The 23,571-nt window shown below is 42.9% G+C and overlaps 1 protein-coding gene across 1 annotated transcript; it reads right to left on the reverse strand.

Annotated features, from left to right (window-relative positions):
- Positions 1-699: 699 nt before the first annotated feature.
- Positions 700-11,472, reverse strand: gpr146 (G protein-coupled receptor 146). The gene is made up of 2 exons (XM_056288692.1): positions 11,282-11,472; positions 700-2,073 (listed from the first exon to the last, which is right to left on the reverse strand). Exon 2 carries the CDS (start codon positions 2,031-2,033, stop codon positions 1,032-1,034), a length of 1,002 nt encoding a protein of 333 aa, XP_056144667.1. The 5' UTR covers positions 2,034-2,073; positions 11,282-11,472; the 3' UTR covers positions 700-1,031.
- Positions 11,473-23,571: the final 12,099 nt, after the last annotated feature.

Below are 23,571 nucleotides of genomic sequence, written 5' to 3' on the forward strand. Positions count from 1 at the left end.
CAGCACTTAAATTCAAACGATGCTTCTGCATCAAAACACACTGTTTGCAGATGACTGGCAGGCAAGCCTTTTCTACTTGTGTGAATGATTTTAATAGGGGCTCCAGAGTGGACCCATCAGGCCTCATGTATTCGCCAAACACCTCACACCCACCCACGAGTGTCCGTGAAATGCTGGCAATGTACGATCCCCCTTCACAAAGACCCCACACGGACTTTATTGACCCTCTGTTAAACTCTGCATGTACATATACAACACCCGAGTAGAAGAAGCATAAATATAGCTTAACAAATCACAAGCTTGGCTGAGGCAAAAGCTCAAAACACAAGTGGATGATGTGATTTCAACTGCAACGGTTAACAGATTTACGTGATTTCATCTGTGATCGCAAGAGGTAAAGTGGTTTTGTTTGAACCCTGAACACAAGCTTATTGCAAATTATATAATTCTGTGTGATCCCGAAATAAAGTGAAAATACGATGTCTGTTTTACTGTATGATTAGTGGAGTACAGATTATATTTGAATATATTACCGATTGGCCTTTATGAGTATTGAAGAACAAATTGAAATTATTAGTCTGTGATGATACAACATTTTTAAGTTCCAGTTCCTACTTCTAGGGGATCTAAAATGTTTCTTTGAAACTAATAAAACATTTTACTATTATAGTCTAAAGAAACTGGCTGTTAACACTGTACTTCCCCTTTCAAGTGTGCATTATTCTTATGACTTTCCAGTCTAATGATCAAGTGCCTCAGTGGAGAATGTCACTTAATGGACAAATAGGAACGGCACTTAGTGGTTTTTGCTTGGTTTGCCCTCTCACTGCAAGTGCCGGATAGCTCAAGTTCCGTTTTTCAAAGGTGACAGGAAATTCCTCAGTTGGCTATGTAGCCCTTAACATAATCCAGAGTAGTGAGGGAGCCTTGCGAGATACTGGCTCTTGTTAGGGCTGAGATAAGTGCCATTTAGGCCGAGGTGGGGTGAGGAAGAGAGGAGGTATGGGTGTCAGTGATCTCATGGGTTGACCTCACGTCACCACTTGCTGCACTGTTGAGCGTTCATGAGGGCACGACTGGTCGCTGCAGTGCAGCCTCCTAAGCAGCCGCTGGAGCTTGTGGGAAAAGTTCTTGTTCATCTGCCTGTACATGAGAGGCATAGCGAAGCTGCTCGAGAAGGCCAACAACTCCGACACACACCTCAAGAAATAATAGGTCGTGAAGCGATGTCTGTTGCTATGGCTCCCTGGCGCACCGGCTATGGTGTGCACCAACAGGGTCATGTAGTACGGGGTCCATAGAACAAACTGCACACAGACGGAAGCCAGCAGCAGCCGGTGGATAGAGGGGTCTAACCGGGCCGAATCCTGGTCCAGAGGGGTGGACTCCTTCCTGATACGCAAGATGAGCACGAAGGCATAAAGGACGGCCACAGCTGGTACTACATAGCCGATGAACATCATGATGGCGTCTGCTGCCTCCTTGTTCTGCATTTTAGAGCACTCGATGATCTTGGTGGAGACATGATTGCACACGTAAAAGAGTAGTGAGGAGAAGCTGGTGAGCACGGCACCACCCCAGATGAACCCACATACATGCTTGGTGTTGTACACGCTGGACATGTATGTGCGGGGCAGCGCCCGCTCTATGTAGTAGTCCAGGCTGAGCAGCGTGGTGGAGTACATGATGACCAGGGATGAGATGTTGAAGAGGATCAGCAGGGTGATATAGATCTCGTTGTTGTACTCCCACACTGGCCAGCGGGTGAAACTCGGCCCCAGCAGCTCCACAGGTGCCACCAGGTTGAGCACAAGGCCCGCGATGGCCATGTTGACAAAATAGACATCGGGCATGGTCATGGAAACCTTATTGGAGAGGTTGACCACCACCAGCAGCGCATTGTAGCACAGCCCCACAGGGAAGCATACCATGAGGTAGATGAGGGAGAACACAGATAGGATGAGGCCAAAATCCTGGCAGAGCCGGTGGTCCGTGCTGGCGTCCGTCTCATTGTAAACCATGCAGCTCCACATCGCTGGGCTCCAATGGATTTCAGTGCTTTCACTGGGTCAGCTGAGAACAGAAGAAGAAGGAAAAATCATTTGTTGATCATTGAGCCTCCTACTCAGCTGCAAGTTACATTTTTAAACATTTTGATATTTTAAGATGTATAGCTCCTTTCTTTTGGTAATGTTTACCGCTGTTTTTTTTTTAATGTCCATGTATTTTAAAGTTAAAGGGAAACAATCACGATTATCAATATTATTTCTATGTGTATGTTACGGGATAACACTCCGTTATCAGCCATAATACTGAGAAGCCTTCTGTGTGTCTCTGAAATGCTGACAAAATTGTGTGAAAAGGTGTCGGACAATCCATGAATGTGAAAACTACAACTTTTACTTCCTGATTTGCTGTTACTGTTGCTGGGCTTGATCGAAATAGACTACACCGGATGAGAAAATGGGAATAACGACGCTACATACAGCTGTTGTAGTGAAAGCCTCCGAATGCCATTCGAGACGGCAATTCGTGATTTGCTGTTCAGTTTTGCTAGCATTTCAAGACACATACAAGACTGCTCAGTATTATGACTGCAATGGAGTGTTAGCCCTACAAGAGGTATACCGAGATAATGTTGGGAATCATGATTGGTTCCCTTAAGCATCCCACTATGGCATATTATTAGGATGAGCATGGTAGATTTAATAGTTTCCCATGCTGTAAATCACCCGTTATAATATTGTGATGTTTTATTAATCCCCTCTGGGAAACTTTTTCATGGCCCCTCCACAGGGACAATTCTGTGGGGCTGTATGCTGACCAACACACATGGACTTGAAGTCTGGACTTGTGGATGATTGACAGTCTCTCCAACCAATTAGCTCCCCCCTCCCTGATGACGTCTTCTGCCTGCTGCAGTTATTCACCGTTGAGGTAAATAGCAAAAACAGCACCAAACGTTGCTTTTCTTAAAGGAAAAAAAAAAAACCTTTATCTCATATTGGTTTCTGGTATTCTTGAGGTTCATGGCTACAGTGACGCTGGGGAGATGAGGAAAGGCGATCTCTTTACACACACACCAAACCACCCAGACACAGCATGGCTATTATTCCTGGGGGTAACACTATTAATTTCACTTCACTGCATCTGACTGCCTGAATAAGAATGCCTGACAATATGTTTCGTTTGCTAGCTCGGCCTTGGAAAAAAAAGAGAGAGAGAGAGAGAGAGAGAGAGAGAGAGAGAGAGAGAGAGAGAGAGAGAGAGAGAGAGAGAGAGAGAGAGAGAGGAAAAAGAAAAAAAAGAAAAAGGTACTTTCTCCACTTTCAGCACTGCGCTGACCAGAGAAACGGAGGCCCTTGTTCTTGCAGAAGAATACAAAACTGCATTTGTTTGATGCCTCAGCAAACCACTCTCTCGCTCTCATAACCTTGTTCCCTGCCATAGTCACATGAAGTGTAAATGCCTTGTGGATGGGGTTGCTCTTGTGCTTTTCACATGGCCAAGCAACCACATAACAGCCCCAACATACAACCGCTACCCTGACTGAAAGCAAAGGCAACCTCTGTTCAGGTCACCATTTCCCCAAGCTGAGGTGAGGTTTTGCACGGGCTTTGGAGGGCTTAGTTATAGTGATGCGTGGATTCATAGAGAGTGAAATGCGGGGCGGGCTGTGACAAAGGGTCAGTGAGGACTGAGTGGCGAGGTCAAAGTTCAGGACAAGGTCAAAGAGGAGAGAGAGCACGCAGATGTAAGGAATGGTCTGACCAGAGACCGAGCGTGCCGGGGCTGTAGTTTCACAACACTTACGTAATACTCAACCTGCAGCGGAACATGCCGGCACAGATATTTTTGTAAAGAAAAATAAAAAATAAAAAAACAAAACAATTAATTGGAATCTATGCAGTCTTGCAAAAATGAAAGCTTAAACTCATAAATGGCTTCAAATGAATACAAGTAGGACAAAACTAAATGAGAAAAGCAACACGAAATCAATGATAATTTTGCTGTTGTGTTTGTTTAAAATTAGAATGTATGATTTTGTTCAGAAAATTACTGCACAAAAACCAGGTCAAGTTCATTCATAGCTGTAAATCACCGTTACACTCTGGAGGGCTTCACAAGAAAAGGCTTTACTAAAAAAAAATCTGTCTCTGAGAAATTATGAAATAACCACATTTACCATCCCGTGTTACTGTGCTAAGCTAAATGTACATTTCCCAGTATCCTTCAGTAATCTCTTACAGAATATTTGAGAGCTACAATGGAGGGCGGGCGCAGTTTTGTTTGTGAGAGCACTGGAACAAACGCCAGGAGAGGGGCGAACACTCTTCCGCTCAACTTACATAACATCACTACAGAGGGTCTGTCTCGGCCCCCAAGGCTCACACACACACATACACACACACACATGAAGACACAAGGGCTCCGTCCCTCCTCCATAAATCTCCAATTGGCTAGAATAGGACTCAGTGCGGCCTGAAGGGGAGTGCTGTGTGGGATCAGGAGGGAAGGGAGTCTAGAGTTTCGCTTTACAAAGAATCTGGCAGCGCTCCCTCTGCCAAGGCAGGAGCACTGGCCCAATCTCTTGTCATGCCTTTTTTATAACCGCCACTTTACTTTTTTTTTTTACTGTTTTTAATTTTGTTTTCCAGCGCCTTCCTTACAATTGGTGCTGGGTGTTCCTCCTATTTTGATGGTGTTTTTAATGCTCACTCTACTCTTGATTTAAGAGCATGTTGTATGCATCACGCAGTCATTTTGATTTTATCTATTTATTTTTTTCTAGTTTCCAAGTTTCTAGCTGAGTTATTGTTTGTCTTCCTGGTTTTTATTCTGTTGCACAGGACACTGTGACATTTGCTCCCGAAGGTGTTAGGCTGCACAAATAAAGATTATCCTGTCACCAGCCTAGGTAACCCCGTGTGCCGGAAAAGGACTTGTTGAAAGCGGAGGATGAGCCGCTCTCTCATCCTGTAGATTATGAGCTGCCGCGCAAATTGTGAGCTGTCCATTTGAATGTATTTCGTCGTGCTGGATAGAAGCCACGGAGCAGCTCTTTCACTCTAAAAAAACTACGACCCTTTGTCATCTCGGCAGAATGACACAGCTTTGTGGGACACTAAGGAAAAGGCCGGAGTATTATAGGAGCACAAAAGTGTATGTTCCTTTTTTCATTGTCTCATAATTTTAGCTGGTCTCCACATAGTTCACGTCAAAAGGATTTGCAGCTTTTTGGTGCATGCCTGACGACATTACATTAAACAATTTTCAAGCTATCACTTGACACAAAAATGATGCCATCATTTGGGACGATGAGAGGTAACACCAGGATGAAAATACCACCCCACTATAATTTTGTACATGTGCTTTGAGGTAACAATTAACACCCGGAAGAGGGATCCTATGATTTCATATCCCATGATTCCTTTCATTTTCCTTCTGAAAATAACACTGTGGGGAATTTCGTGTTTTATAAATATACGTGGCTTAACGCTGAGCCATCAGGCCATCATGGAGAGCGATGTGAAACAAAAGCAAAATCAAACCTTCTCAGGTTTCTCTCTTGTGAAACTAGGTCAAACCCGAGATAGTCCCCTATTGGTTTGAACACACCGAGTATCAGTTCAAGGTTGTAATGCTTGAGAATCAAGTGGCATTGGCTGTGGTTTTAGGGCCAGTTTTCCTCTCACTATTGCAAAACTATTAGCTGTTACGGAGAGGGTTAACACCTTCAGCAAGCTCAGCAGACACTGTGCTTCCCACAGCAAAAATACTAGTACGCGCCATACTGCATGCATGAACTACCGTTGCGCTCTCAAAACTTCCTGATAGTGCTTGCATAGTGTGTGGCAAGTCAGCCTAGGCTACATTCACTTTGCCATTGTGCAGGTACATTAGTTTTAGTCCCTGCACACTTTGACTAGAGGCCCACAGTAATGGAATCATTATGTCTGTCATCCAGCTAAATAGAAAACCAATGCTGTTTATTTCAACTGAAAGTCTTTGTCAAGTATTGGCAAAAAAACTGAAGTCGATAGGGCAGATGCTACATTTGGACTAGGAGCTAAAAATAGTAAAATAAAAAAAAAATTGCAATAATGATAAAAGTTTTATTTCAGTAGTAGGGGATGTGGAATAGCTGGAGTGCAAGGTGCCTCTGTGATACATTTACCAGTTAAGTACAAAAGAAACATGACAACTGTCGAGGCCGCTTTTCCATTAAATTCCTACAGATAAATTAAAATGACATAAGATAAGGTGATTTATATTTTTGCGCTTTAGGGTACAATCATTAAGTTTTACCTGTAGATGTAGATACTTTCTGTCACTAGATAAAAAGCTAATCTTAGTTATTCCAATCCTGAATGCCTTTGTCATTAATTTTTATGGTTACTGTTCGGTTAGACTTTACCAGAAAAAAAATAAAAATAAAATGGTATAGCGCATATTGTTTTACATCCTTATGGTAGCAGGCAAATACAGAAGAGGGCAGGTAGCAGTGAGTATGAAGTTATGGCGAAGTTGTGGCTAGCAAGCAAATATGGCCAAACAAGCTTGTCAGAGGCTATTGCCAACACCTACGACTACATCAATCATCAAAACCAGGTTCAACAATGACTTTTTGTTTGGCGGTGGGGAAGGCGCCGATGTAACACCAGTGGCAGGCTGTCAGGGCCATCAGGGCCTTCTCTGCTGGCCCTGTCAAAATCAAAATCACAAGAGTGAGAGTGGGGTGATTGGCCGGATACAACTGAGGAGAAAAAGGGAGAAAAAAATAAAAATCATAATTTATTTTTCATAGTTAAATTGAGGTGGGCCTGAAATGTGTCTGGATTCAATTCCTTGTTTTCTCCTGGGGCTGAGCAGGGATTTCCTGTCATCGACAGGCATCACAGCTCCTTGGCCCAGCACCAGTGGTATTGCTAGCCTTTCATTGAAATGTTGATGTGTAGTGACAGAACACCCCAGGGCCCTGCGATGTATCGGGGCTAGCCCCGGTGTCGGCATCAACTTTAAGCTTGAGCCTTTGGCGGTTTGTGAGCGAACTAAGCACAATGGCTGCCACATTCACAGCTACTGACGATGTTGTTGCTGATCTACTTCATGTCTTTTGCAAATTTGGTAGGACTGTGCTTTTTCTTTTTTTAACACATTTTCCCAAACGGACTAGATTATTGGATGACTTTTACAAGAGAAGGCTGCCACGAGTCTCTCAAGTGAGGTGGATCTTCAACTCCAGGTTGGTGTGCACATTTTTCTTATTGAATTGTAAGCGGTGCACTGATAATATCGTGGCTATACTTTACACTGATCATATTTTGCAGCTAGGCAAAGTATTCACTGCTGATCTCAGCACAGGAGAACTGCAGGAACACTGGATGAACCAAATATAATTCACTTTATTCACCTCGCCACCACGTTTGTTTAACAGACATGACGAGGAGGGATTAGACGAAGAGGTGCCATAGACCCCAATGTTAAAACTACACTATAAAAATACAATTTCAAGCATAGGATTAATCACAGTCACAGCTGGAAATCATCTCAGTAGCTGCAATAAAACACGAGCTATGTTTTCTTACCGTTGTTTTATTGCTTTAGAATGAATAAAGTCATTCGACTACATTCATCTTATATTATGAAAACCGCGACGCAAGGGCCCCTCCCCCCTTTAGGTGAAAAAAGGGGTGGTTTGTCACCGAGTCGGAGCACCGTAGAAGGGGAGGTAGGCCTGGCGGGGAGATCTGAACTCTACTGAGTACACTCTTCTAGTTGTTTTTGTGCCATATGGTGTGCGTGTGCGATCTGGTTACTGAGTAACATAAAGGAAGTTTTGATGGTGATGCTGCCATAGCAGCTACAGTGCACAGTGGTGTGCATTGTGGATGGTGAAGATCGGCTGTCTTGATGGTGTTGATCCAGTAGTGCATCCAGTGTGTGATAGTGTATTTTGTATGTCGCTGCGTTGGCTGCATCGGCACCAGTAGAAGACATTTGTGTGTGTGGGTCGGGGTGAGCAGTTCATTACTGAAGGCCCTGACTAGAACCCCATGGTATGCTCCTGTGTAACAGCACTGGGGACTCCGTTTCTGTTTCAACTGCTCAAATCCCAAAGCAGATCCACGTGTCACCATAAATGTCACAAAAAAAATGAGTCTTCAGAATCCTAGCTTACAGCACCTTCTCTCTTATAAGAAAATGTAAAAAAAAAAGCCATCCTGTCCCCAAATTGGTTTATGGTGAACACATAAATACGAGCATGACACAATCGTAATAGCAAACAAAGATGCTTTTTACTGTGGGTACTAGTTTGGCTAGGCCGAAGGCAATTGCCCCAAATACCTTTGCCATCACAGAAGAGACAACTGTTTGAGGTATCATCTCCATTACACAGCAGTTGTAAAAATATCTTTTCTCGACAAACGTCATTTAGTAAGGGTACAAGAAAGCTGACTTGCTACTCGCTTGCCACGTACAAATCAGTTTTATTTTTTCAACTGACACGACTATGTTTTAACTTTTGTTGCTAGAGGGATAACTTGAGGCAAAAGCATTTGACATGTTCCTCCACAACACTATATGACAGCAAGAGCCAATCTGGTTACAGCCCATCTGAACTTTTCACACCCTCCCTTGTCAAAAAAAAAAAAAAGATCCCAGAAGGGGAGGTTCTGCTGGAGCATGTCTCAGCCCCCATAGACGTGGGTGTTTTTAGAGTGACGCCCACGTGCTTGATGTTTCAGCGATCTGAAGCCAGATCTCATGAGGTTGATGGGAGTAGTGTGGCATACTGGGCCCACACCCCTCATATATCCTTTCTGGAATGCACGAGCACTTCTCAGAATGCACTCAGTGATGTCACATGATTCCCTGCTCGTGTCTGCAGTCGCCTGGTGTGTAGCAGCGGGGCAAGAGGATTTCAACGGACAAAAAAAAAAAAAAAAGACATTACATGATTTGGGAGTTGACATGTTGTGAATATGACATGGTGTCGATAAAACTGCAATGCAATCCCGTTTGATGCAAGGAATTTTCTTCTCCTATTAATTAATTTTAACAGATGTGTGTTTCTTAATCATCCTGAAGGTGGGTGTATGGTCTTCACCCATATCTCCCCATTTATTTATGGGAGGACACTTAAATGAATTACAGGCCCCTTCATGAAAGTCTCTTTATCTCCCCTGCTCCTTGTGATATCATCACCTGCTTTATGGCTCTGGAAAGGAGCCTGGTGAGTGAGTCAACTGATGTGGGATTTGCCCTCAGGTGCTTGCTCATGCTAACCGCCGAAGATCTTACACTTGTGAATAAAAACTGCTCGTGAAAATTACATTTTCTCATACCTTTGATACATTTTACTTTTCGTTTTACGTTCAATATTAATTCACAACATTTAAAAACACTAGGGCGGTGGAAATACATCATCACCTCTTGAAAACTTGCGCAAAACCTACCATTAATCTGCCCATCACTCTACTCAGCGGAGACAAAAACAGCCACTTCTGACAAACCTAGATGATATGACAGACTTCAAAGCCAGTTCTGATATTAGTTTCATTTCATTTTCATTACATCGTTCAGAAAAATACTAAAGCTGTGTAACGCTTGTTTTTGTGCCACACACCTGACTGAACAACACCTTAATAACTAGAGAACATTTGAAGGACGATGATGCTGACGATTCATTTGCGAGAATACTGTAAAATGAAGTTGGTGAGGGTACTCAAGGGTTTCCACACAGTTTTTGGCACAGATGGCTTGTTGTGACACGATGCTATATGCTGTGCCGGGATCAACTTTGGGCATGTACGAGCCGCAATAATTCCCAACAGTTTCCTACTGACAATATGCTTAACAGTACAGGCACAAAAGTCACAGTTCAGTGGTCACTGACAAAGTAGGCTTACTGCCACTAAGCCACAGCACATGGACGCCTATGTCTGTGTTTGGTCACGTGGATGAACTTAACAGCAAGTGTAAATTTGTAAGAACTCAGAAGCCATTTCATTTGTCCAACAGGAGCTCTCTGAAATACAGCTACTTGTCAAACTAGAGAGGTATTCATTCAACACAATATCTAATATGAAATTGCTTATGTGAAAGTGTAGGCCTTCAACTTGTCCGATGCCACTATAGATCAAACTGCAACTCAGGCTACACTATATCATAGTTAAAAGGCCTATAATAAAGGGTTGTCACTTTTCCTTATTATTTGAAAGCCTCACCAGGCCTGATACTTGGAAGATAGCAAACTGCCCAAGGAAGCTTCAATTGTCAGAAACTCGCTAACTCAACAAAGCTGGTCAGAACATTGATTTTTTTTATATACCTGTGTCATGCACAGATATGTCAAGAAAAAAACAAAACAAAACAAAACAGGCAACAAGAGAATAAGGGGCTCAGTCTACTACAATACTTAAGTGTTAGGATCTTATATTATATGAAACACATATATAATATATATCTAATATATGATATTTGCAGTTCTCAGGTGGGCCATGTGAAGGATTGCACACACACGACTTCATTCAACGGCTTGAAATTACACAGTAATAGATAAGTGATGTCCAAGAACTACAGTGACTACACGTCTGGATTCATTGTGGATCCCTGCACAGTGCAGTGAAAACAGTGTTGGCTGTCGTTATTTATCGATTAGCATTACTCTTTTCATTGCATGCGGTTGGTCAAAGTGTACAAATTGACAGTTTAAGTGACAACATGACATGTATATATTCATGCATGCAATGGACAGGCTCACGGAATTTGAAAACACTACCATACCTCTCTATTCATTATATCTAAGGTTTGGGCTCAATTGCCCCTAAATTGATTCACCATTAGGTCCCTCTGCATTTTGTATGACTATCGGAGTGAAAGCCAACCCATGGGAAGCAATCCCCAAGAGTAGTTTTTCCACATGTAAACACTATAAAACACTGCAGCTGCAACTGAAATGAACAAGGCTAAAGTCGCAAAGAAGCTTATCGGCCGTGATGGTGTAGTGGAGACACTTTCAGCGTGATATCCTTTAGATTGGAGGGTTTCTTGGGATAGGATACAGATGTGTGTCCAGGATGGTGGCAGTCAGGTTTAACGCCAACATCACCCGAACCTTTTAAACGGCTGCAAGTCGGCAACTTCTGCCTCAACTAGAAACGGGGTGGGGGGGGGGGGGATGCACCGTGTTCTCAACTTCGGGTGAAAAGACAAGAAATCGTGAAATCTAAATCTATGAAAGCGGTGGAGTTGTGAGGATGTGGAGGGAACTCACCAGAAAAGCAGCGATCTGGCCCGGTGACAAATCTACGGAGGCATCGGGTTTTGATGGAGCATTGCCAATGACATTTGTCCGCCGTCGCATTTGATAAAGTCCCGTAAAATGCGCCGCAGTTCGCCTCGTCCTCGTTAATACGAAAGAGGAAAGAGGCAGATCGGAGGCGTTAATCCTCAGAGACAGCCTTCCTCTATTTCCCACTTCGTCCCTCGGACGAAGCTTGTTCTGGAAAGGGGACGGCGGTGACGACTTTACTACGAGTCGGACGGCCCGAACCCTCCACTGTGTACACACGTGACCCTCCCCCACTGGCTCCCACACTGGTAGACCGGGCGGCCGTCCGCCGCTCCCATTGGACGGAGAGCAGGGGGGTGGAAAGGGGGGGGTCTACCACGAACACACACACACACACACACACACACACACACACACACACACACACACACACACACACACACATACAGAAACACAGACATAAACATACATATACGCGAAGGAATCACTTTTGTACCAACCATAATGGAAACCCATGGCAGAAAAAAGGTAGGAGCAAATTTGATGTAACCATGGGCAGCTTCGACGGGGCGGAAACTTGGGAACTAATTGGAATATATTTGTTATCTCAATTGTAAGACCTAGACATTTGTGTCGGACCCTAAAGGGATGATGGGCTAGCAATTTGTAGCAAAGCACCGAGAGGTCGAGCAAATTAAGAAAACAATATGCAAAATATTCTCAGACAATGGGCTAAAAATCACAACTGAAGCAAACAAACAAAAAATGGACTTGTATGTGCCGTTCCTAAGGGCATCTCAGCAGACCTTAGGAACAGCACGTACAAGCCGTACATTAAGCCCAACAACGCGCTGCAGTATGTCAATAGAGAAAGCAACCCCCCCCCCCATTTTGAAGAACATCAGCATTAATAGAAGACTGTCAACATTAGCATCTAATGAGTCCATCTTCAATGAAGCTACACCCCCATACCAAGATGCATTACAAAAGAGTGGCTACAATTTTAAGCTCAAATACAACTCACCATTAAATACTAACTGCTAGCAAATCAACAAACGTAGCAGAAGACGAACCATCACCTGTCCAGCTAGCAGGGGATGTTCCCACAACATTGGCTAACATCCCTACAGGTTCTGCTTGTTTTAAAGAAAATGTTTTCATCTAAGGTTCAAAGAACATTTTAAGGACGTTTACCATTTCAAATAATGTTCCTATAAGGTCAAATGTTAACAAAGGAAGAACGTTTCAAGTGCAACAATATGAGTATGTTTTGGGGATGTTGTTGAGGTAACAGATTCTAGAATGGTCTTCTATAAAACATTCCTGCAATGTTACATGATAACAAAGGAAGGACATTTGCAAAGCAACATTCTGAAAATGTTTTCAGGATGTTGTTAAGGCCTGAAATTACAGTACATTTTTTTTCTATAACACGTTCCCAGAATGTTATACTGGGAGGTTCTGTGGACGCAACGAAAACGACCGCTGAAAACACTAAGAGAAAGTTCTGAGATTGTTTTCTTAACATTGTCAGAACGTTTTTATAACATATAAATTGCTAGCTGGGCTGGTACAACCCACGCTACAGTGATACCGTGGCCACAAACATCGGTAAGCAGGGTTTTTTTTTTTAACTTTTGGATAAGTGCTTTACCCCGGACCATCAACTGGGGAAGATATTCAATAAGAACACCATCAAAATTAGTTACAGCTGCATGCCTAACATTCAGCAAATAATATCGTCCCACAACACAAGAATCATGAACAAATCAACGACACCTTCATCACAACCGGACTCCCCCAACTGCAACTGCCGTGTGAACGACTCATGACCCCTCGAAAGAAATGCCAGACGAAAGGGGTAATCTACCAAGCTACGGTGACGAGAGATGACGACGGCAAAATAGAGACGTCGGTCTGACAGAGGGAACATTCAAAACGAGGTTTAATGCGCACACGTGTAGCTTTAGAAACAACCGTTTAAAGACTAACGTCTTTCAGCCGTTATATTTGGTCGTAATTATTCAACCACCTGGAAAATCCTTTCAAAGAACAAAGCACATTCAACCAGTAGTAAAATGTGCAATCTATGTCTAACTGAAAAACATTTTATCATTTGCAAACCAAAAATGTCCACATTGAATAAGAGGAATGATTTGGCCAGCCTTTGCAGACACAGATATAGGCACCTATTTTGTAATTATAAATAAATCATACCAATAGACAAATACCCCCCCCCACCCATTGGACCGTTAGCGACCACGTGTTTTTGAAATTCTGAATGTCGCACATCCCCCTTCCCCATTGGACGTTGTGCACGTGATGTGCATGACGAGGAAGTAAACGGTATGTTCTTTCCCAAGTAGCTTTATTAACAGCTGATGATTGCTTATGGCACGAAACAGGCTTGTACTGTCTCATAAAGAATTTACTTGACTTACTGGATCATATACACACATATAAACACACACGCAAACAGACATTCACAAAGACACTTACGCAAACAGACACATACATACACAAAACACACGAATAGACACACACATGCACAAACATACATTAACACACATGCATAAACATACACAAACACAGATAAAACACACACATAAACACATACATACACAAACATACGTATACATGAACACACACGTACACAAACATACACATACATAAACACACATACACTAACGCAAATACATACACAAACATACACAAACAAACACACACATAAACACACACATGCAAAAACAGACAAAACAAACATACCCAAACACAAACATACCCAGCACAGACATATACACAAAAACATACATAAACACACAAAAACATACATACATACATACATACATAATGAATGCACACATACACAAACACACATACACAAACACATGTACATACATACACAAACACATGTACATAAACATACACATATACACAAACACACACATATACAAACACACAGACACACACATACACAAACACACATGTACATAAACACAACCATACATTAACGCACATACAAACACGCATACATAAATGCACGTATACATAAACACAAACAAACACACACATACATAAACGCACACATATAGAAACACACAGCAATATACATAATTAAACACACATACATAAATACACATACACAAACACAGATACATGAACACACACATACACACACAAGGGCATAGGGGAGAGTTTTATATTGGGGGGACAAAACCCTGTAGGGGGGTCCTGGGGCAAGCTCCCCTGGAAAATTTAAAAAAAAGTTTTAAACTGCCATTTTACAACAGTTTTCAACAAAGAAAAACATGTTTCATGGCCATATGATATGGCCTCCCCTGGAAGATTGCATTGATAATAAAGAGTATAGAACAGTGCAAGAAAGCAATATGCAACAAAGTGCAACAAAATATGAATTTAACCTGCCTGTACTGCTCACTGTAAATGCTGTACAGCCTTGTAAGGTCAGGTTGCTGTACTGTATGCAACGTTTTCAGTTCTCATACTAAGCTCAACTAGCTAGCAGTTACCCAACAGCTTAGTAACACATTATGAAGTGACAAAACTACCAAAACACAGTACTCTGAGATGAATATAAATGCTATATAGAATATTATATTCACAATAAGGTTAATGTAACCCGTTCCGTATTAACGTTATAACCTTTACAATGTATTTGCGTGTGACTATCACAATGTCTCTGCTAGCTAAAGTTAGCCTTCCCGCTCATTGACTAGCATTGACAGGAGTTAGCAAAAATACTTAACTAAATACATATATTTCAACCTCAGGTTTCATCATAACGGCATGTTTATCTTTTAAAAATGGGTAAGTGCACTTTGTGAGGAAATTTAAAAACATGTGAGTGATGATGAATAGCTGAGGATTCATCGTTACTGCCTTGAAAAGTTGTGAGTGCCCCCGCCAGTACCAAAGACATGGGGGGGGGGTTTGTTGTAAATAACTAATACTTTTACATATTTTGGGATGGGAATGACATGAATGCTGGCACATACAGGGAGTATATGTCCAACATTATATATATTTTTGCATATATGTAGTGGTGGATGTTCTTGTTTATTGGGGGGGACTTTTGCCTCCCCTTCACATTGAGGGGGACTTGTCCCCTCCGTCCCGTCCCCCCAGTTCCGACACCTTTACACACGCACACAAAGACAAACTAAAATGTATTAAAACTCCCAGCAGCAGCAGCAGCAGCTTACCATCGGTTGCTCCGTCCTCGCTCACTTTTGGGCCCCAACTCCAATGTAGGCTGAAACTTTAGGAAGCTTTAAGCACATCGATCTGGTCTTAATGCTGTGGTGGTGATCAGTGGCCTTTTTTTGGGGGGGGGTGGCACTCAAATTGTTATCTAAATTTGGAGTATATTCCTTAGGATACTATTGTATCGTTTCCAATAACATAATAACAGTATGTGTGTGTGTGTTTGTGAATGTGTTTATGTGTGTGCATTTATATATGTGTATGTTTGTGTATTTGTGTTTACATGTGTGTGTTTGTTTATGCTTGTGTTTATGTATATGTGTTTTTCCGCTTCAAGTGTGGGAAAATGGCGGCGTGAACTTACGTTCGTGGCGGCCTCACCCAGTACTGTCCGTGCAGTGTCTTTGTCTACGTTTGAGTCTAGGTTTGTGTCTTCCTTTGATGGTTGGGGAGAGCTGGAGCTGGTCGGCTGGGAGAGCTTGGTCTGCCGCATCCTGTGGGCCCAGGGACCACGGCCCTGCCCGGAGCTGCGCCTGAAGAGGAAGGACCGAGGGCAGTCTGACAGGATGCAGACCGGCAGTTCCAACAGTCATCCTGGCTGGCATTCGCTCTCTTGGACAGCCTTTTTTTTTGTGTGTGTGTAGATATGTTGGGTAAATGTGTTTTTGTATTTTTTGTAGTGTTTTTGTAGTTTGGATATATGTGTTCTTGTCTTTGTGTTGCACTGCTGTGGGCTCAGGGAAACGATATTTCATTTAATTTCATGTACACAAGTGCATGAAATGAGATAGCTAATAAATGTTCCTGATTCCTGATAAGGAGGATGAGTAGACATAATTTGGTGAAATAGTGCAAATGACTACTTGGATATGCTATACAAGAAACCCGAGAATTGAAAGCATTGTGCTCCAGCTATCTTTGCAGTCTCCCTTGTTGCTGTAAGGTAGTTATGGTATTTGCAGACAGCTCTATGGTGGAGTAATGAAACACCTGGCAACAAAATCAGGGCCTATGACTGTAAGGTCTCTAGTAAGAATTGTAATGATGCTGATTTGAGACCAATACAAGGTGATCCTGAAGTGTTTATTATCATGTGACCTGACCACTAACACAAAATTAGCATCTCGATTATTTTTTACATTTGATGGTGGGGTGACAACAGGTATGGCTAGGTATTTATTTAGGGTAGCGTTGGCCACCTCCTAGATCCACCCTTGCCTGAAGATGTTAAAAAGTTATATAAAATAAAGTAATTATTGTCTTCAGAAGTATTGGAGTGGTTGTAAAAAGGTTGGGCGTAATTTCTGGGTGAAGTTATGAGTTTAAGAGCAGATCGTGGGGGCATCTGTTACCTTCGGCTTGGTCGGGCGTCCCTACAGACACGATTGGCCGTGTCTGCAGGTCGGAAGCTGGATGTGGGTATGTGTCCTGGTTGCTGCACTAGCGCCTCCTCTGGTCGGTCGGGGCGCCCATTCGGGGGGGGGGGGACTGAGGGGAGTTGCATAATCCTCCTACACGCTATGTTCCCCTGGCAAAACTCCTCACTGTCAGAGGGTGTGGAGCAGCTACCCGGATGGCTCAGAAGAGTGTTGGTAATTATCCAAGTACAATTGGGGAGAAAAGGGGGGGGGGGATAAAAAAAAAGAAGAGCGGATCGTCTCCAAGTTTCAAAGCACATCCAAACTCAGATATGGACTCCTATGTGCATGCACATGCAAATAAGTATGTAGGTATATACTATGTTCGCACACAAAAGTATTGCAACGATCACTGATGAATAGGCTCGGTAGCCCTTGGCTAACGGGTCGGACCCTTTAGTCGACTGGTTAACGTTGTCGCTTGTGGTGCGGAATACACGAGTTCGCGCCCCAGCTGTAACGGTCCGGCCGGGGACACCCAGGTTCGCGTCCTGGCTGTGGCGATTTGATCTCGAAGAAAGGGGAGCAATGTAACGATCACGGATGAATAGCCTTGCTTGCTCCTTGGCTAACGGGTCGGACCCTTTAGTCGATTGGTTAATGTTGTCGCCCACGGTGCGGGAGCCACGGGTTCGCGTCCCGGCTGTGACGGTCCGGCCGGGCATCCCCCTAAATTCGTTACAGTATCTATATGTCTTTTAGATGTAAACAGCCCACTTCAGTCACCACCACCCCACCAGTGGACCATAGATTGCAAGTTCTTCTATATTTCTGAAATAAGGAACTCAACTTTGGTTTCATAACATTGTTTTATATTGAAGTCTACAATCTGCTTATACTCAGCAATATAGTTATTAATAGTTTATTTTATGAGATAAAAATGGGAAAATTTCGATAGTTTCAAAACTCAAAACAGCTTTGTACTGCTGCTTTGACTGGTGTGGTTGGGTTACAGGTTTCCATCCCATTCTCTGAGGGAAAGTGGTTCCTGCATGAGTAGAGCTCAGACATGTTCACCTTCTCTTTCCAATGGTCCCAGACTAGAAGCTTTGTCCTTAACTATCGTGGCGCTTGATAGGTTCTGCTCTATCCTGGTTGTCTTTTGGGCAGACTGAGGGCAAATGATAAACTTTTCCCTCAAAAGGTTTAAAAAAAAGAAGTCTGATTTAACATTTTCATCGTAGACACAAGAGAAACGTAGCAAAGAAACAATTAAATCTTATTTGGGGCAGCATTAGAACAACCATGAATATAACTTAGCATGACAAAATGTCTTTGTGTTGTTCAGATGAATGGATTCTTTAACAGGGCAACAGGAGTTTGCTAAAACGATTAAGGATTATGGAAGTGGGCCCAACTATAAACGCTGTACTGTCTGTGGTGCACAACATTCTGCTGATCCAGTGGTCAGTTTGGAGGCGATGTCAGATGTACTCTACTTGAGCAAGAACAAATATTAGGAATTTTCAGATACAAGAGAATGAGACATTTTGCAAATCAATTACAGACGTGTGTTACAACAACTTAAAATATCAGTGCTTGGGGGCAAAATCTACTGGTGTAGATATTTGCTTAGTCGTGTTCCCCTCAAATGTTAGCTTGCGTAAACCAGCGTTAATCTTGTAAATTCAAAATCCTGGATTCTGTGGCATTCTAATATTGCACAAGTACATTTCATTTTAATATGAGGGATGAAAAGCGATGCAGAGATCTTCATGTCGAGACAAAGCAAGTTTAAGTAGTTTTTACTGCAGGTTTTTTTTTCTTTTTCGGTTTGCATTGACTAAAAAGAGTACTATCGAGCTCTCGAATAAACATCATGCTCAGTTTCATCACAGTGTGCACAGGAGGCGTGCACAGAAGCTTTATTCTATTGTCGCCTTTCTATATCTAAGGGCAGCACATAAGCCATGGTGAGTATAGCGACATAACATCAGCTCTGCATTAGTGCTCCTTTGTGTACCGATCCATGCTTTAATTTCCTCTTCTCCACCTGAGGGAGGGACAGACACACCAATAAAACCCGGAGCTTTAACCCGAGGGTCCACAGTGGTATGAGATAAGCAGATATTTCATTAGCTCTAGAGAAACGTCTTAGCACCTTAAGCTCTCGGCATAAGAAATGTGCTGGCCATAGGTCAGGAACAAAAGCAAACAGTAATAACAAAAGGGTTTTGGAATTTGCGGTAGGCTACCAGCTCAAACCACAAAGCCCTGCCATAGGTCAGTAATCATATAGTTGGGCTACACCTTACAATGAGCAGTATCGTCTGCTGATGATATCATGATGAACAAGCAGTGTCCAAACCTGTTGACTCTGTGAATGTTTTGAACATATCAGAATGTCAATCATTCAAATGGCGTCTCAGATAAAGTCCTTCCACATTTTCCTGATGTGATGTAAGACTTTAGCAAATGTTGAGATTATTGACCACATTGGTCAGACTCATTGGACTCTCATCAGATTCAATCAGCCAATAAGAAGAGAAACCTGCATGCCACATCTCTGGATCTGGAAGATAATATTTGCCCTGGTTCAGTAAGGCCTCCATTAGGCAGCCACTGAATTCTTGACAGTCTAAACTGTTATTACCACAGTTTAACAATGTAGGCCTTCTTCAATTGCAACACTATTGGAATTTGTCATGTAGAGATAGTTGAAAGCCGATTTAATTGATCATTTATGTATGTTATGCTATTCCATTTCTCTTCAACGTTTCTCACTCACAGAAGTTAAATGTCAAGAAAATCATAAAGGCCGCTCTGGTTGCCGAGCGGAATAAACCGCCGTTCTTGCAATCCGCTCGTCATGTGGCTGGGAGGTTTGTATCCCAGACTCGCCGTAACCGGTCACGGCCAGAGCGTCCACGAGGTAAGGCATTCATTAGGCCACCCTTACCCGAGGGATAGTGGGTGTAGATCGGTGTACTGTTCGGGGACTCGTCGTTCTCCAGCGACCCCTCTGGCCCACCCGGGCGCCTGCAGCCAAGCAACCGAAAGCATTCTCCCTACGTCTCCTTCGCGGCCTGAGGGCAATGCAATCCATGCGAGGCTTCAGCGTGTAAAAGAGCGAGAGCAGCCGACATGAGTTTGAAAGAAGCTGGTGTTACGACTATCTCCTTCCTGTGGAAACGTGAGCCAGGGGAGTTATTCAACAAGGGTTCCGGCCATATGCCATTGGGTTAATTGGGTGGGATAAGGAAAGAAAAAAAAGAAAATCATAAAAAAACCTCACATAACCTCCCCAAAATAATTCTCCTTAGCGTACACCTGTAACACCCCACAGCTTAGTGAATATTTGTAGATTTCTAACCAACAACACACATCTCAATTTTTTTTGAGAGAAATATTTGAAGGCTTTACCCGAACCACAACATTAACCACATGAACACACATAAATACGTTAAATCTCTTCAATTCTTCCTTACTGAACCAGGGTTTGTATATACGCCCTATACATTCAAGTCAAGAACAAGTTAAATGTGCAAAGAAATGAATACATGCAATATACGTATATTTAACTTTTTTCAACACTTTTTTATGTTGGAGGAGTGATATGTAGATGAGTACTATCTGGGCTCTGTTATCTTCAGTTTTGTTATCATTAGATGTTATTTAAGGGTGCTTGGAGAATTTACAACCTCTGGCTTCACATGGGAGATTAATGATTTAGCACTGTTGGTTTAAGGCCGTGAAAACATAATGACCCACGATAAGTGTGGGCTCATGGGTAGAAGAACTGAAAGAGAGGCAGTGGAAACTCCCAAACTCAGCAGCTCACTTTAAGCTCTCAGTCACAGTCAGGGCAGGGCAGGACAGGTTAAGACAGGACAGGTCAGAACATGACAGGACAGGACAGGACAGGGCAGAACAGGTCAGGTCAGGTCAGGACAGGACAGGTCAGAACAGGACAGGGCAGGTCAGGTCAGGTCAGGTCAGGTCAGGTCAGGGCAGGGAAGGGCAGGGCAGGGCAGGGCAGTACAAGGCAGGACAGGACAGGGCAGGATAGGCCAGGGCAGGGCAGGACAGGGGTAGGTAGCTACTACATTTATATACATTGGAAATGGTCTGTGGTTTGTATGACATGTACAACCTTTGAAAGTCACTGTACCAAAAAAAAAGTTGTAATAAAACCGTCCTTACTTTCCCAATCCAGTTAACGCTCAAGAAGTTATTTTTGTCCAGCTAAGGCACAACCTAAAAGCATTGCCCCATGCAATCTCATTATGTACGCCCCTTCCCAATGCATACACACCCTGTAAGTGAAGGTGTTAAAGCTGAAATCCGTGATTTTTCTCCCTTCATAGATAATTATTTTATCCATGGACTCGGGTTACATAGTAATACTAACCGTCAGCTATACCATGGTTGGAGAAACTTTCCAGTCTCAATATACTGCATTTTTTGACCCGATAGGAAGAACAATGGTGCACCGACAAACACACGTGTAGGAAACTCATATGAAAAAGATTGAAAACTGATGCCAATGTGGCAATGCTTCTGTTGGACAGACAGTCCATATTACTGTGCAACAGTGTTACCGTCTATTTTGATTTACCATTACATTAGACTGCCTGTGTTAGCTTTGGTCCAATGATGCCATTTTAACAAGGGTGGGGACTTTGCTGGTGGCTGACATCATGCGAGCCACAACGGCTGCTACACCTTGTTTCTAGTCCGGGTAAATCAGTCGTAAACAGGTCTTTTTCTCTCTGCATCCTACAGCCAACTTTATTGGAACATTGTTCTACTGTAAGTTAATGTTCTGTCCAACAGAATCACCACGTCGTCATCACATTCCAAATGGATAGAGTAACAGCCTATCGATGGAGAGAGATGGTTGACTCCAGCTTTAATGCTGCATTTTAGCTGAGAAGTGACACCACCAGGCGCCGTCTTGCTTTGATCATTTTTTCAATCAAACTTCATCTTCATTTGACACACTTTCTAACATGTTGCTTTATACGAGAGCGAGTTAGAAAAGACAAGCATTAACCCTCATACGCACATTTATAAGTGTTTTGCTTGGAAGTGAAGTTGTGTTTTTCCGCATCGGAACCGAGTGCCTGAGGATAAGGGGTGTCTTACATTGCACAGTATGTAATTGTAATTATAAAGCCCTCTGGGATTAAAGTTTGATTAAGGGCTATGCAAATAAATTTGACTTGACTTGGAGTGGAAGGACTGGATACCAGCCCGGGTGGGGGGAAGGGGGGGCGTCGGGGTCAAAAGTGGTCTTATAGCTTCGGTTTAATGAATAGGTGTAGCCCCCACTTAGGAGCCCACCCTGACAGCAACCATGGCATCGAGAAAGAGACAGACGCAAACTCTCAAATAAAATTCTTCATTCAAGCTCTGTAGCGAGCTGTGCGCTATCTGAAATTTAACAATCACACCTGGAAGTACATAGCATTTTCTTTATAATTTACTGTAACTTGGGTTTCAGTTTATTAGATTGTGTCAATTACGATGAGCTCCTCATATTTCTAGATGGTACATTGAACAGGGAGAACAGGTCTTTGTCTATGGCGCTATCAGCGGTGAAGAAGAAGAACGAAAGCATCAGGATAGAGAGAAAGTGAGAGGGGGGTGGGGGCGGAGACCGGAGCATGGTCCTGAGGAGTAAATCACAGTTTATCCCCAATCAGTCCCTGCAATCTGTTCCTATTCCTGGAAGCCTCAGCACCACTGTAAGGCATGGTCTGCATTTACAGTTCCCTAAAGGCATTAGGCTGCACAGAGACATATGGCTTTTCCCTTGTTCGGTCCTGGATGCATGTCAGCTGTTTTTGCAGTCACTTTTTGCACCAGATGGTTGCCGAAACATTACGAAAGTGTCATGATAATCAGAAGCAGAAATTATTTTATTTCCATGTGCATTACATGCACTAGGAATTTAGCTTGATGTTGTTGGTACAGAGAATAAAATAAGATAGAATAAAAATAAAGTCAAGTAAGTACGTGAAAAAAGGCAAAAATTGATAAAAAAAAAGTAAGTCTCTCAGTGTGGGGCAGGGGGCCTGTTGATTAGTCCGACTGCAACAGGGAAGAAACTGTTCTTGTGCCGTGAGGCTTTGGTCCTGATGGATCTCAGCCACTTGCCATGGGGCAGAGTCTAAAAAAAGGTGGTTTCCAGGGTGGGAGGGGTCAAACTGAGGTGTCTGCAGGCATGGCAAACAAATCTCAAATACTGAAGTATCAGATTATGAAGACTTTGCAAGTACCCGACTAGGAGGATCGTGACTACGATTAGCGAATACAAAGTATTGAGTCATGTGCCACCTTGCAGAAAATTGCTGTGATTTTCAGGATACTGTTCCAAGTTTTTTCTTCTTTTTTTTTTGTGAGCAAAACTTGCTTCGCCGTGTCTTTTGATGATGTCATCAGCGCTTCCTGATGTACAAACACTGACCACTCACAGCACCAGACACAGCTCAGTTGTGGGAACTGATGGAGAAATGATCAAAACCAAACACTCCTCCACTTTCATGCTGTCTGAGTTTTGGGGTGTTTTTTCTGTTTCTTTTCTTCTTTTTTTATGCAGGGGATCAAACAGACAGAGACGGGCCAACAGACAGACAGATGCACACATACATACATACAGACAGGGGCATAATAAGGTACAAGAAG

This window comes from Lampris incognitus, chromosome 10 (assembly GCF_029633865.1).
Source record: "Lampris incognitus isolate fLamInc1 chromosome 10, fLamInc1.hap2, whole genome shotgun sequence".
NCBI lineage: Eukaryota > Metazoa > Chordata > Actinopteri > Lampriformes > Lampridae > Lampris > Lampris incognitus.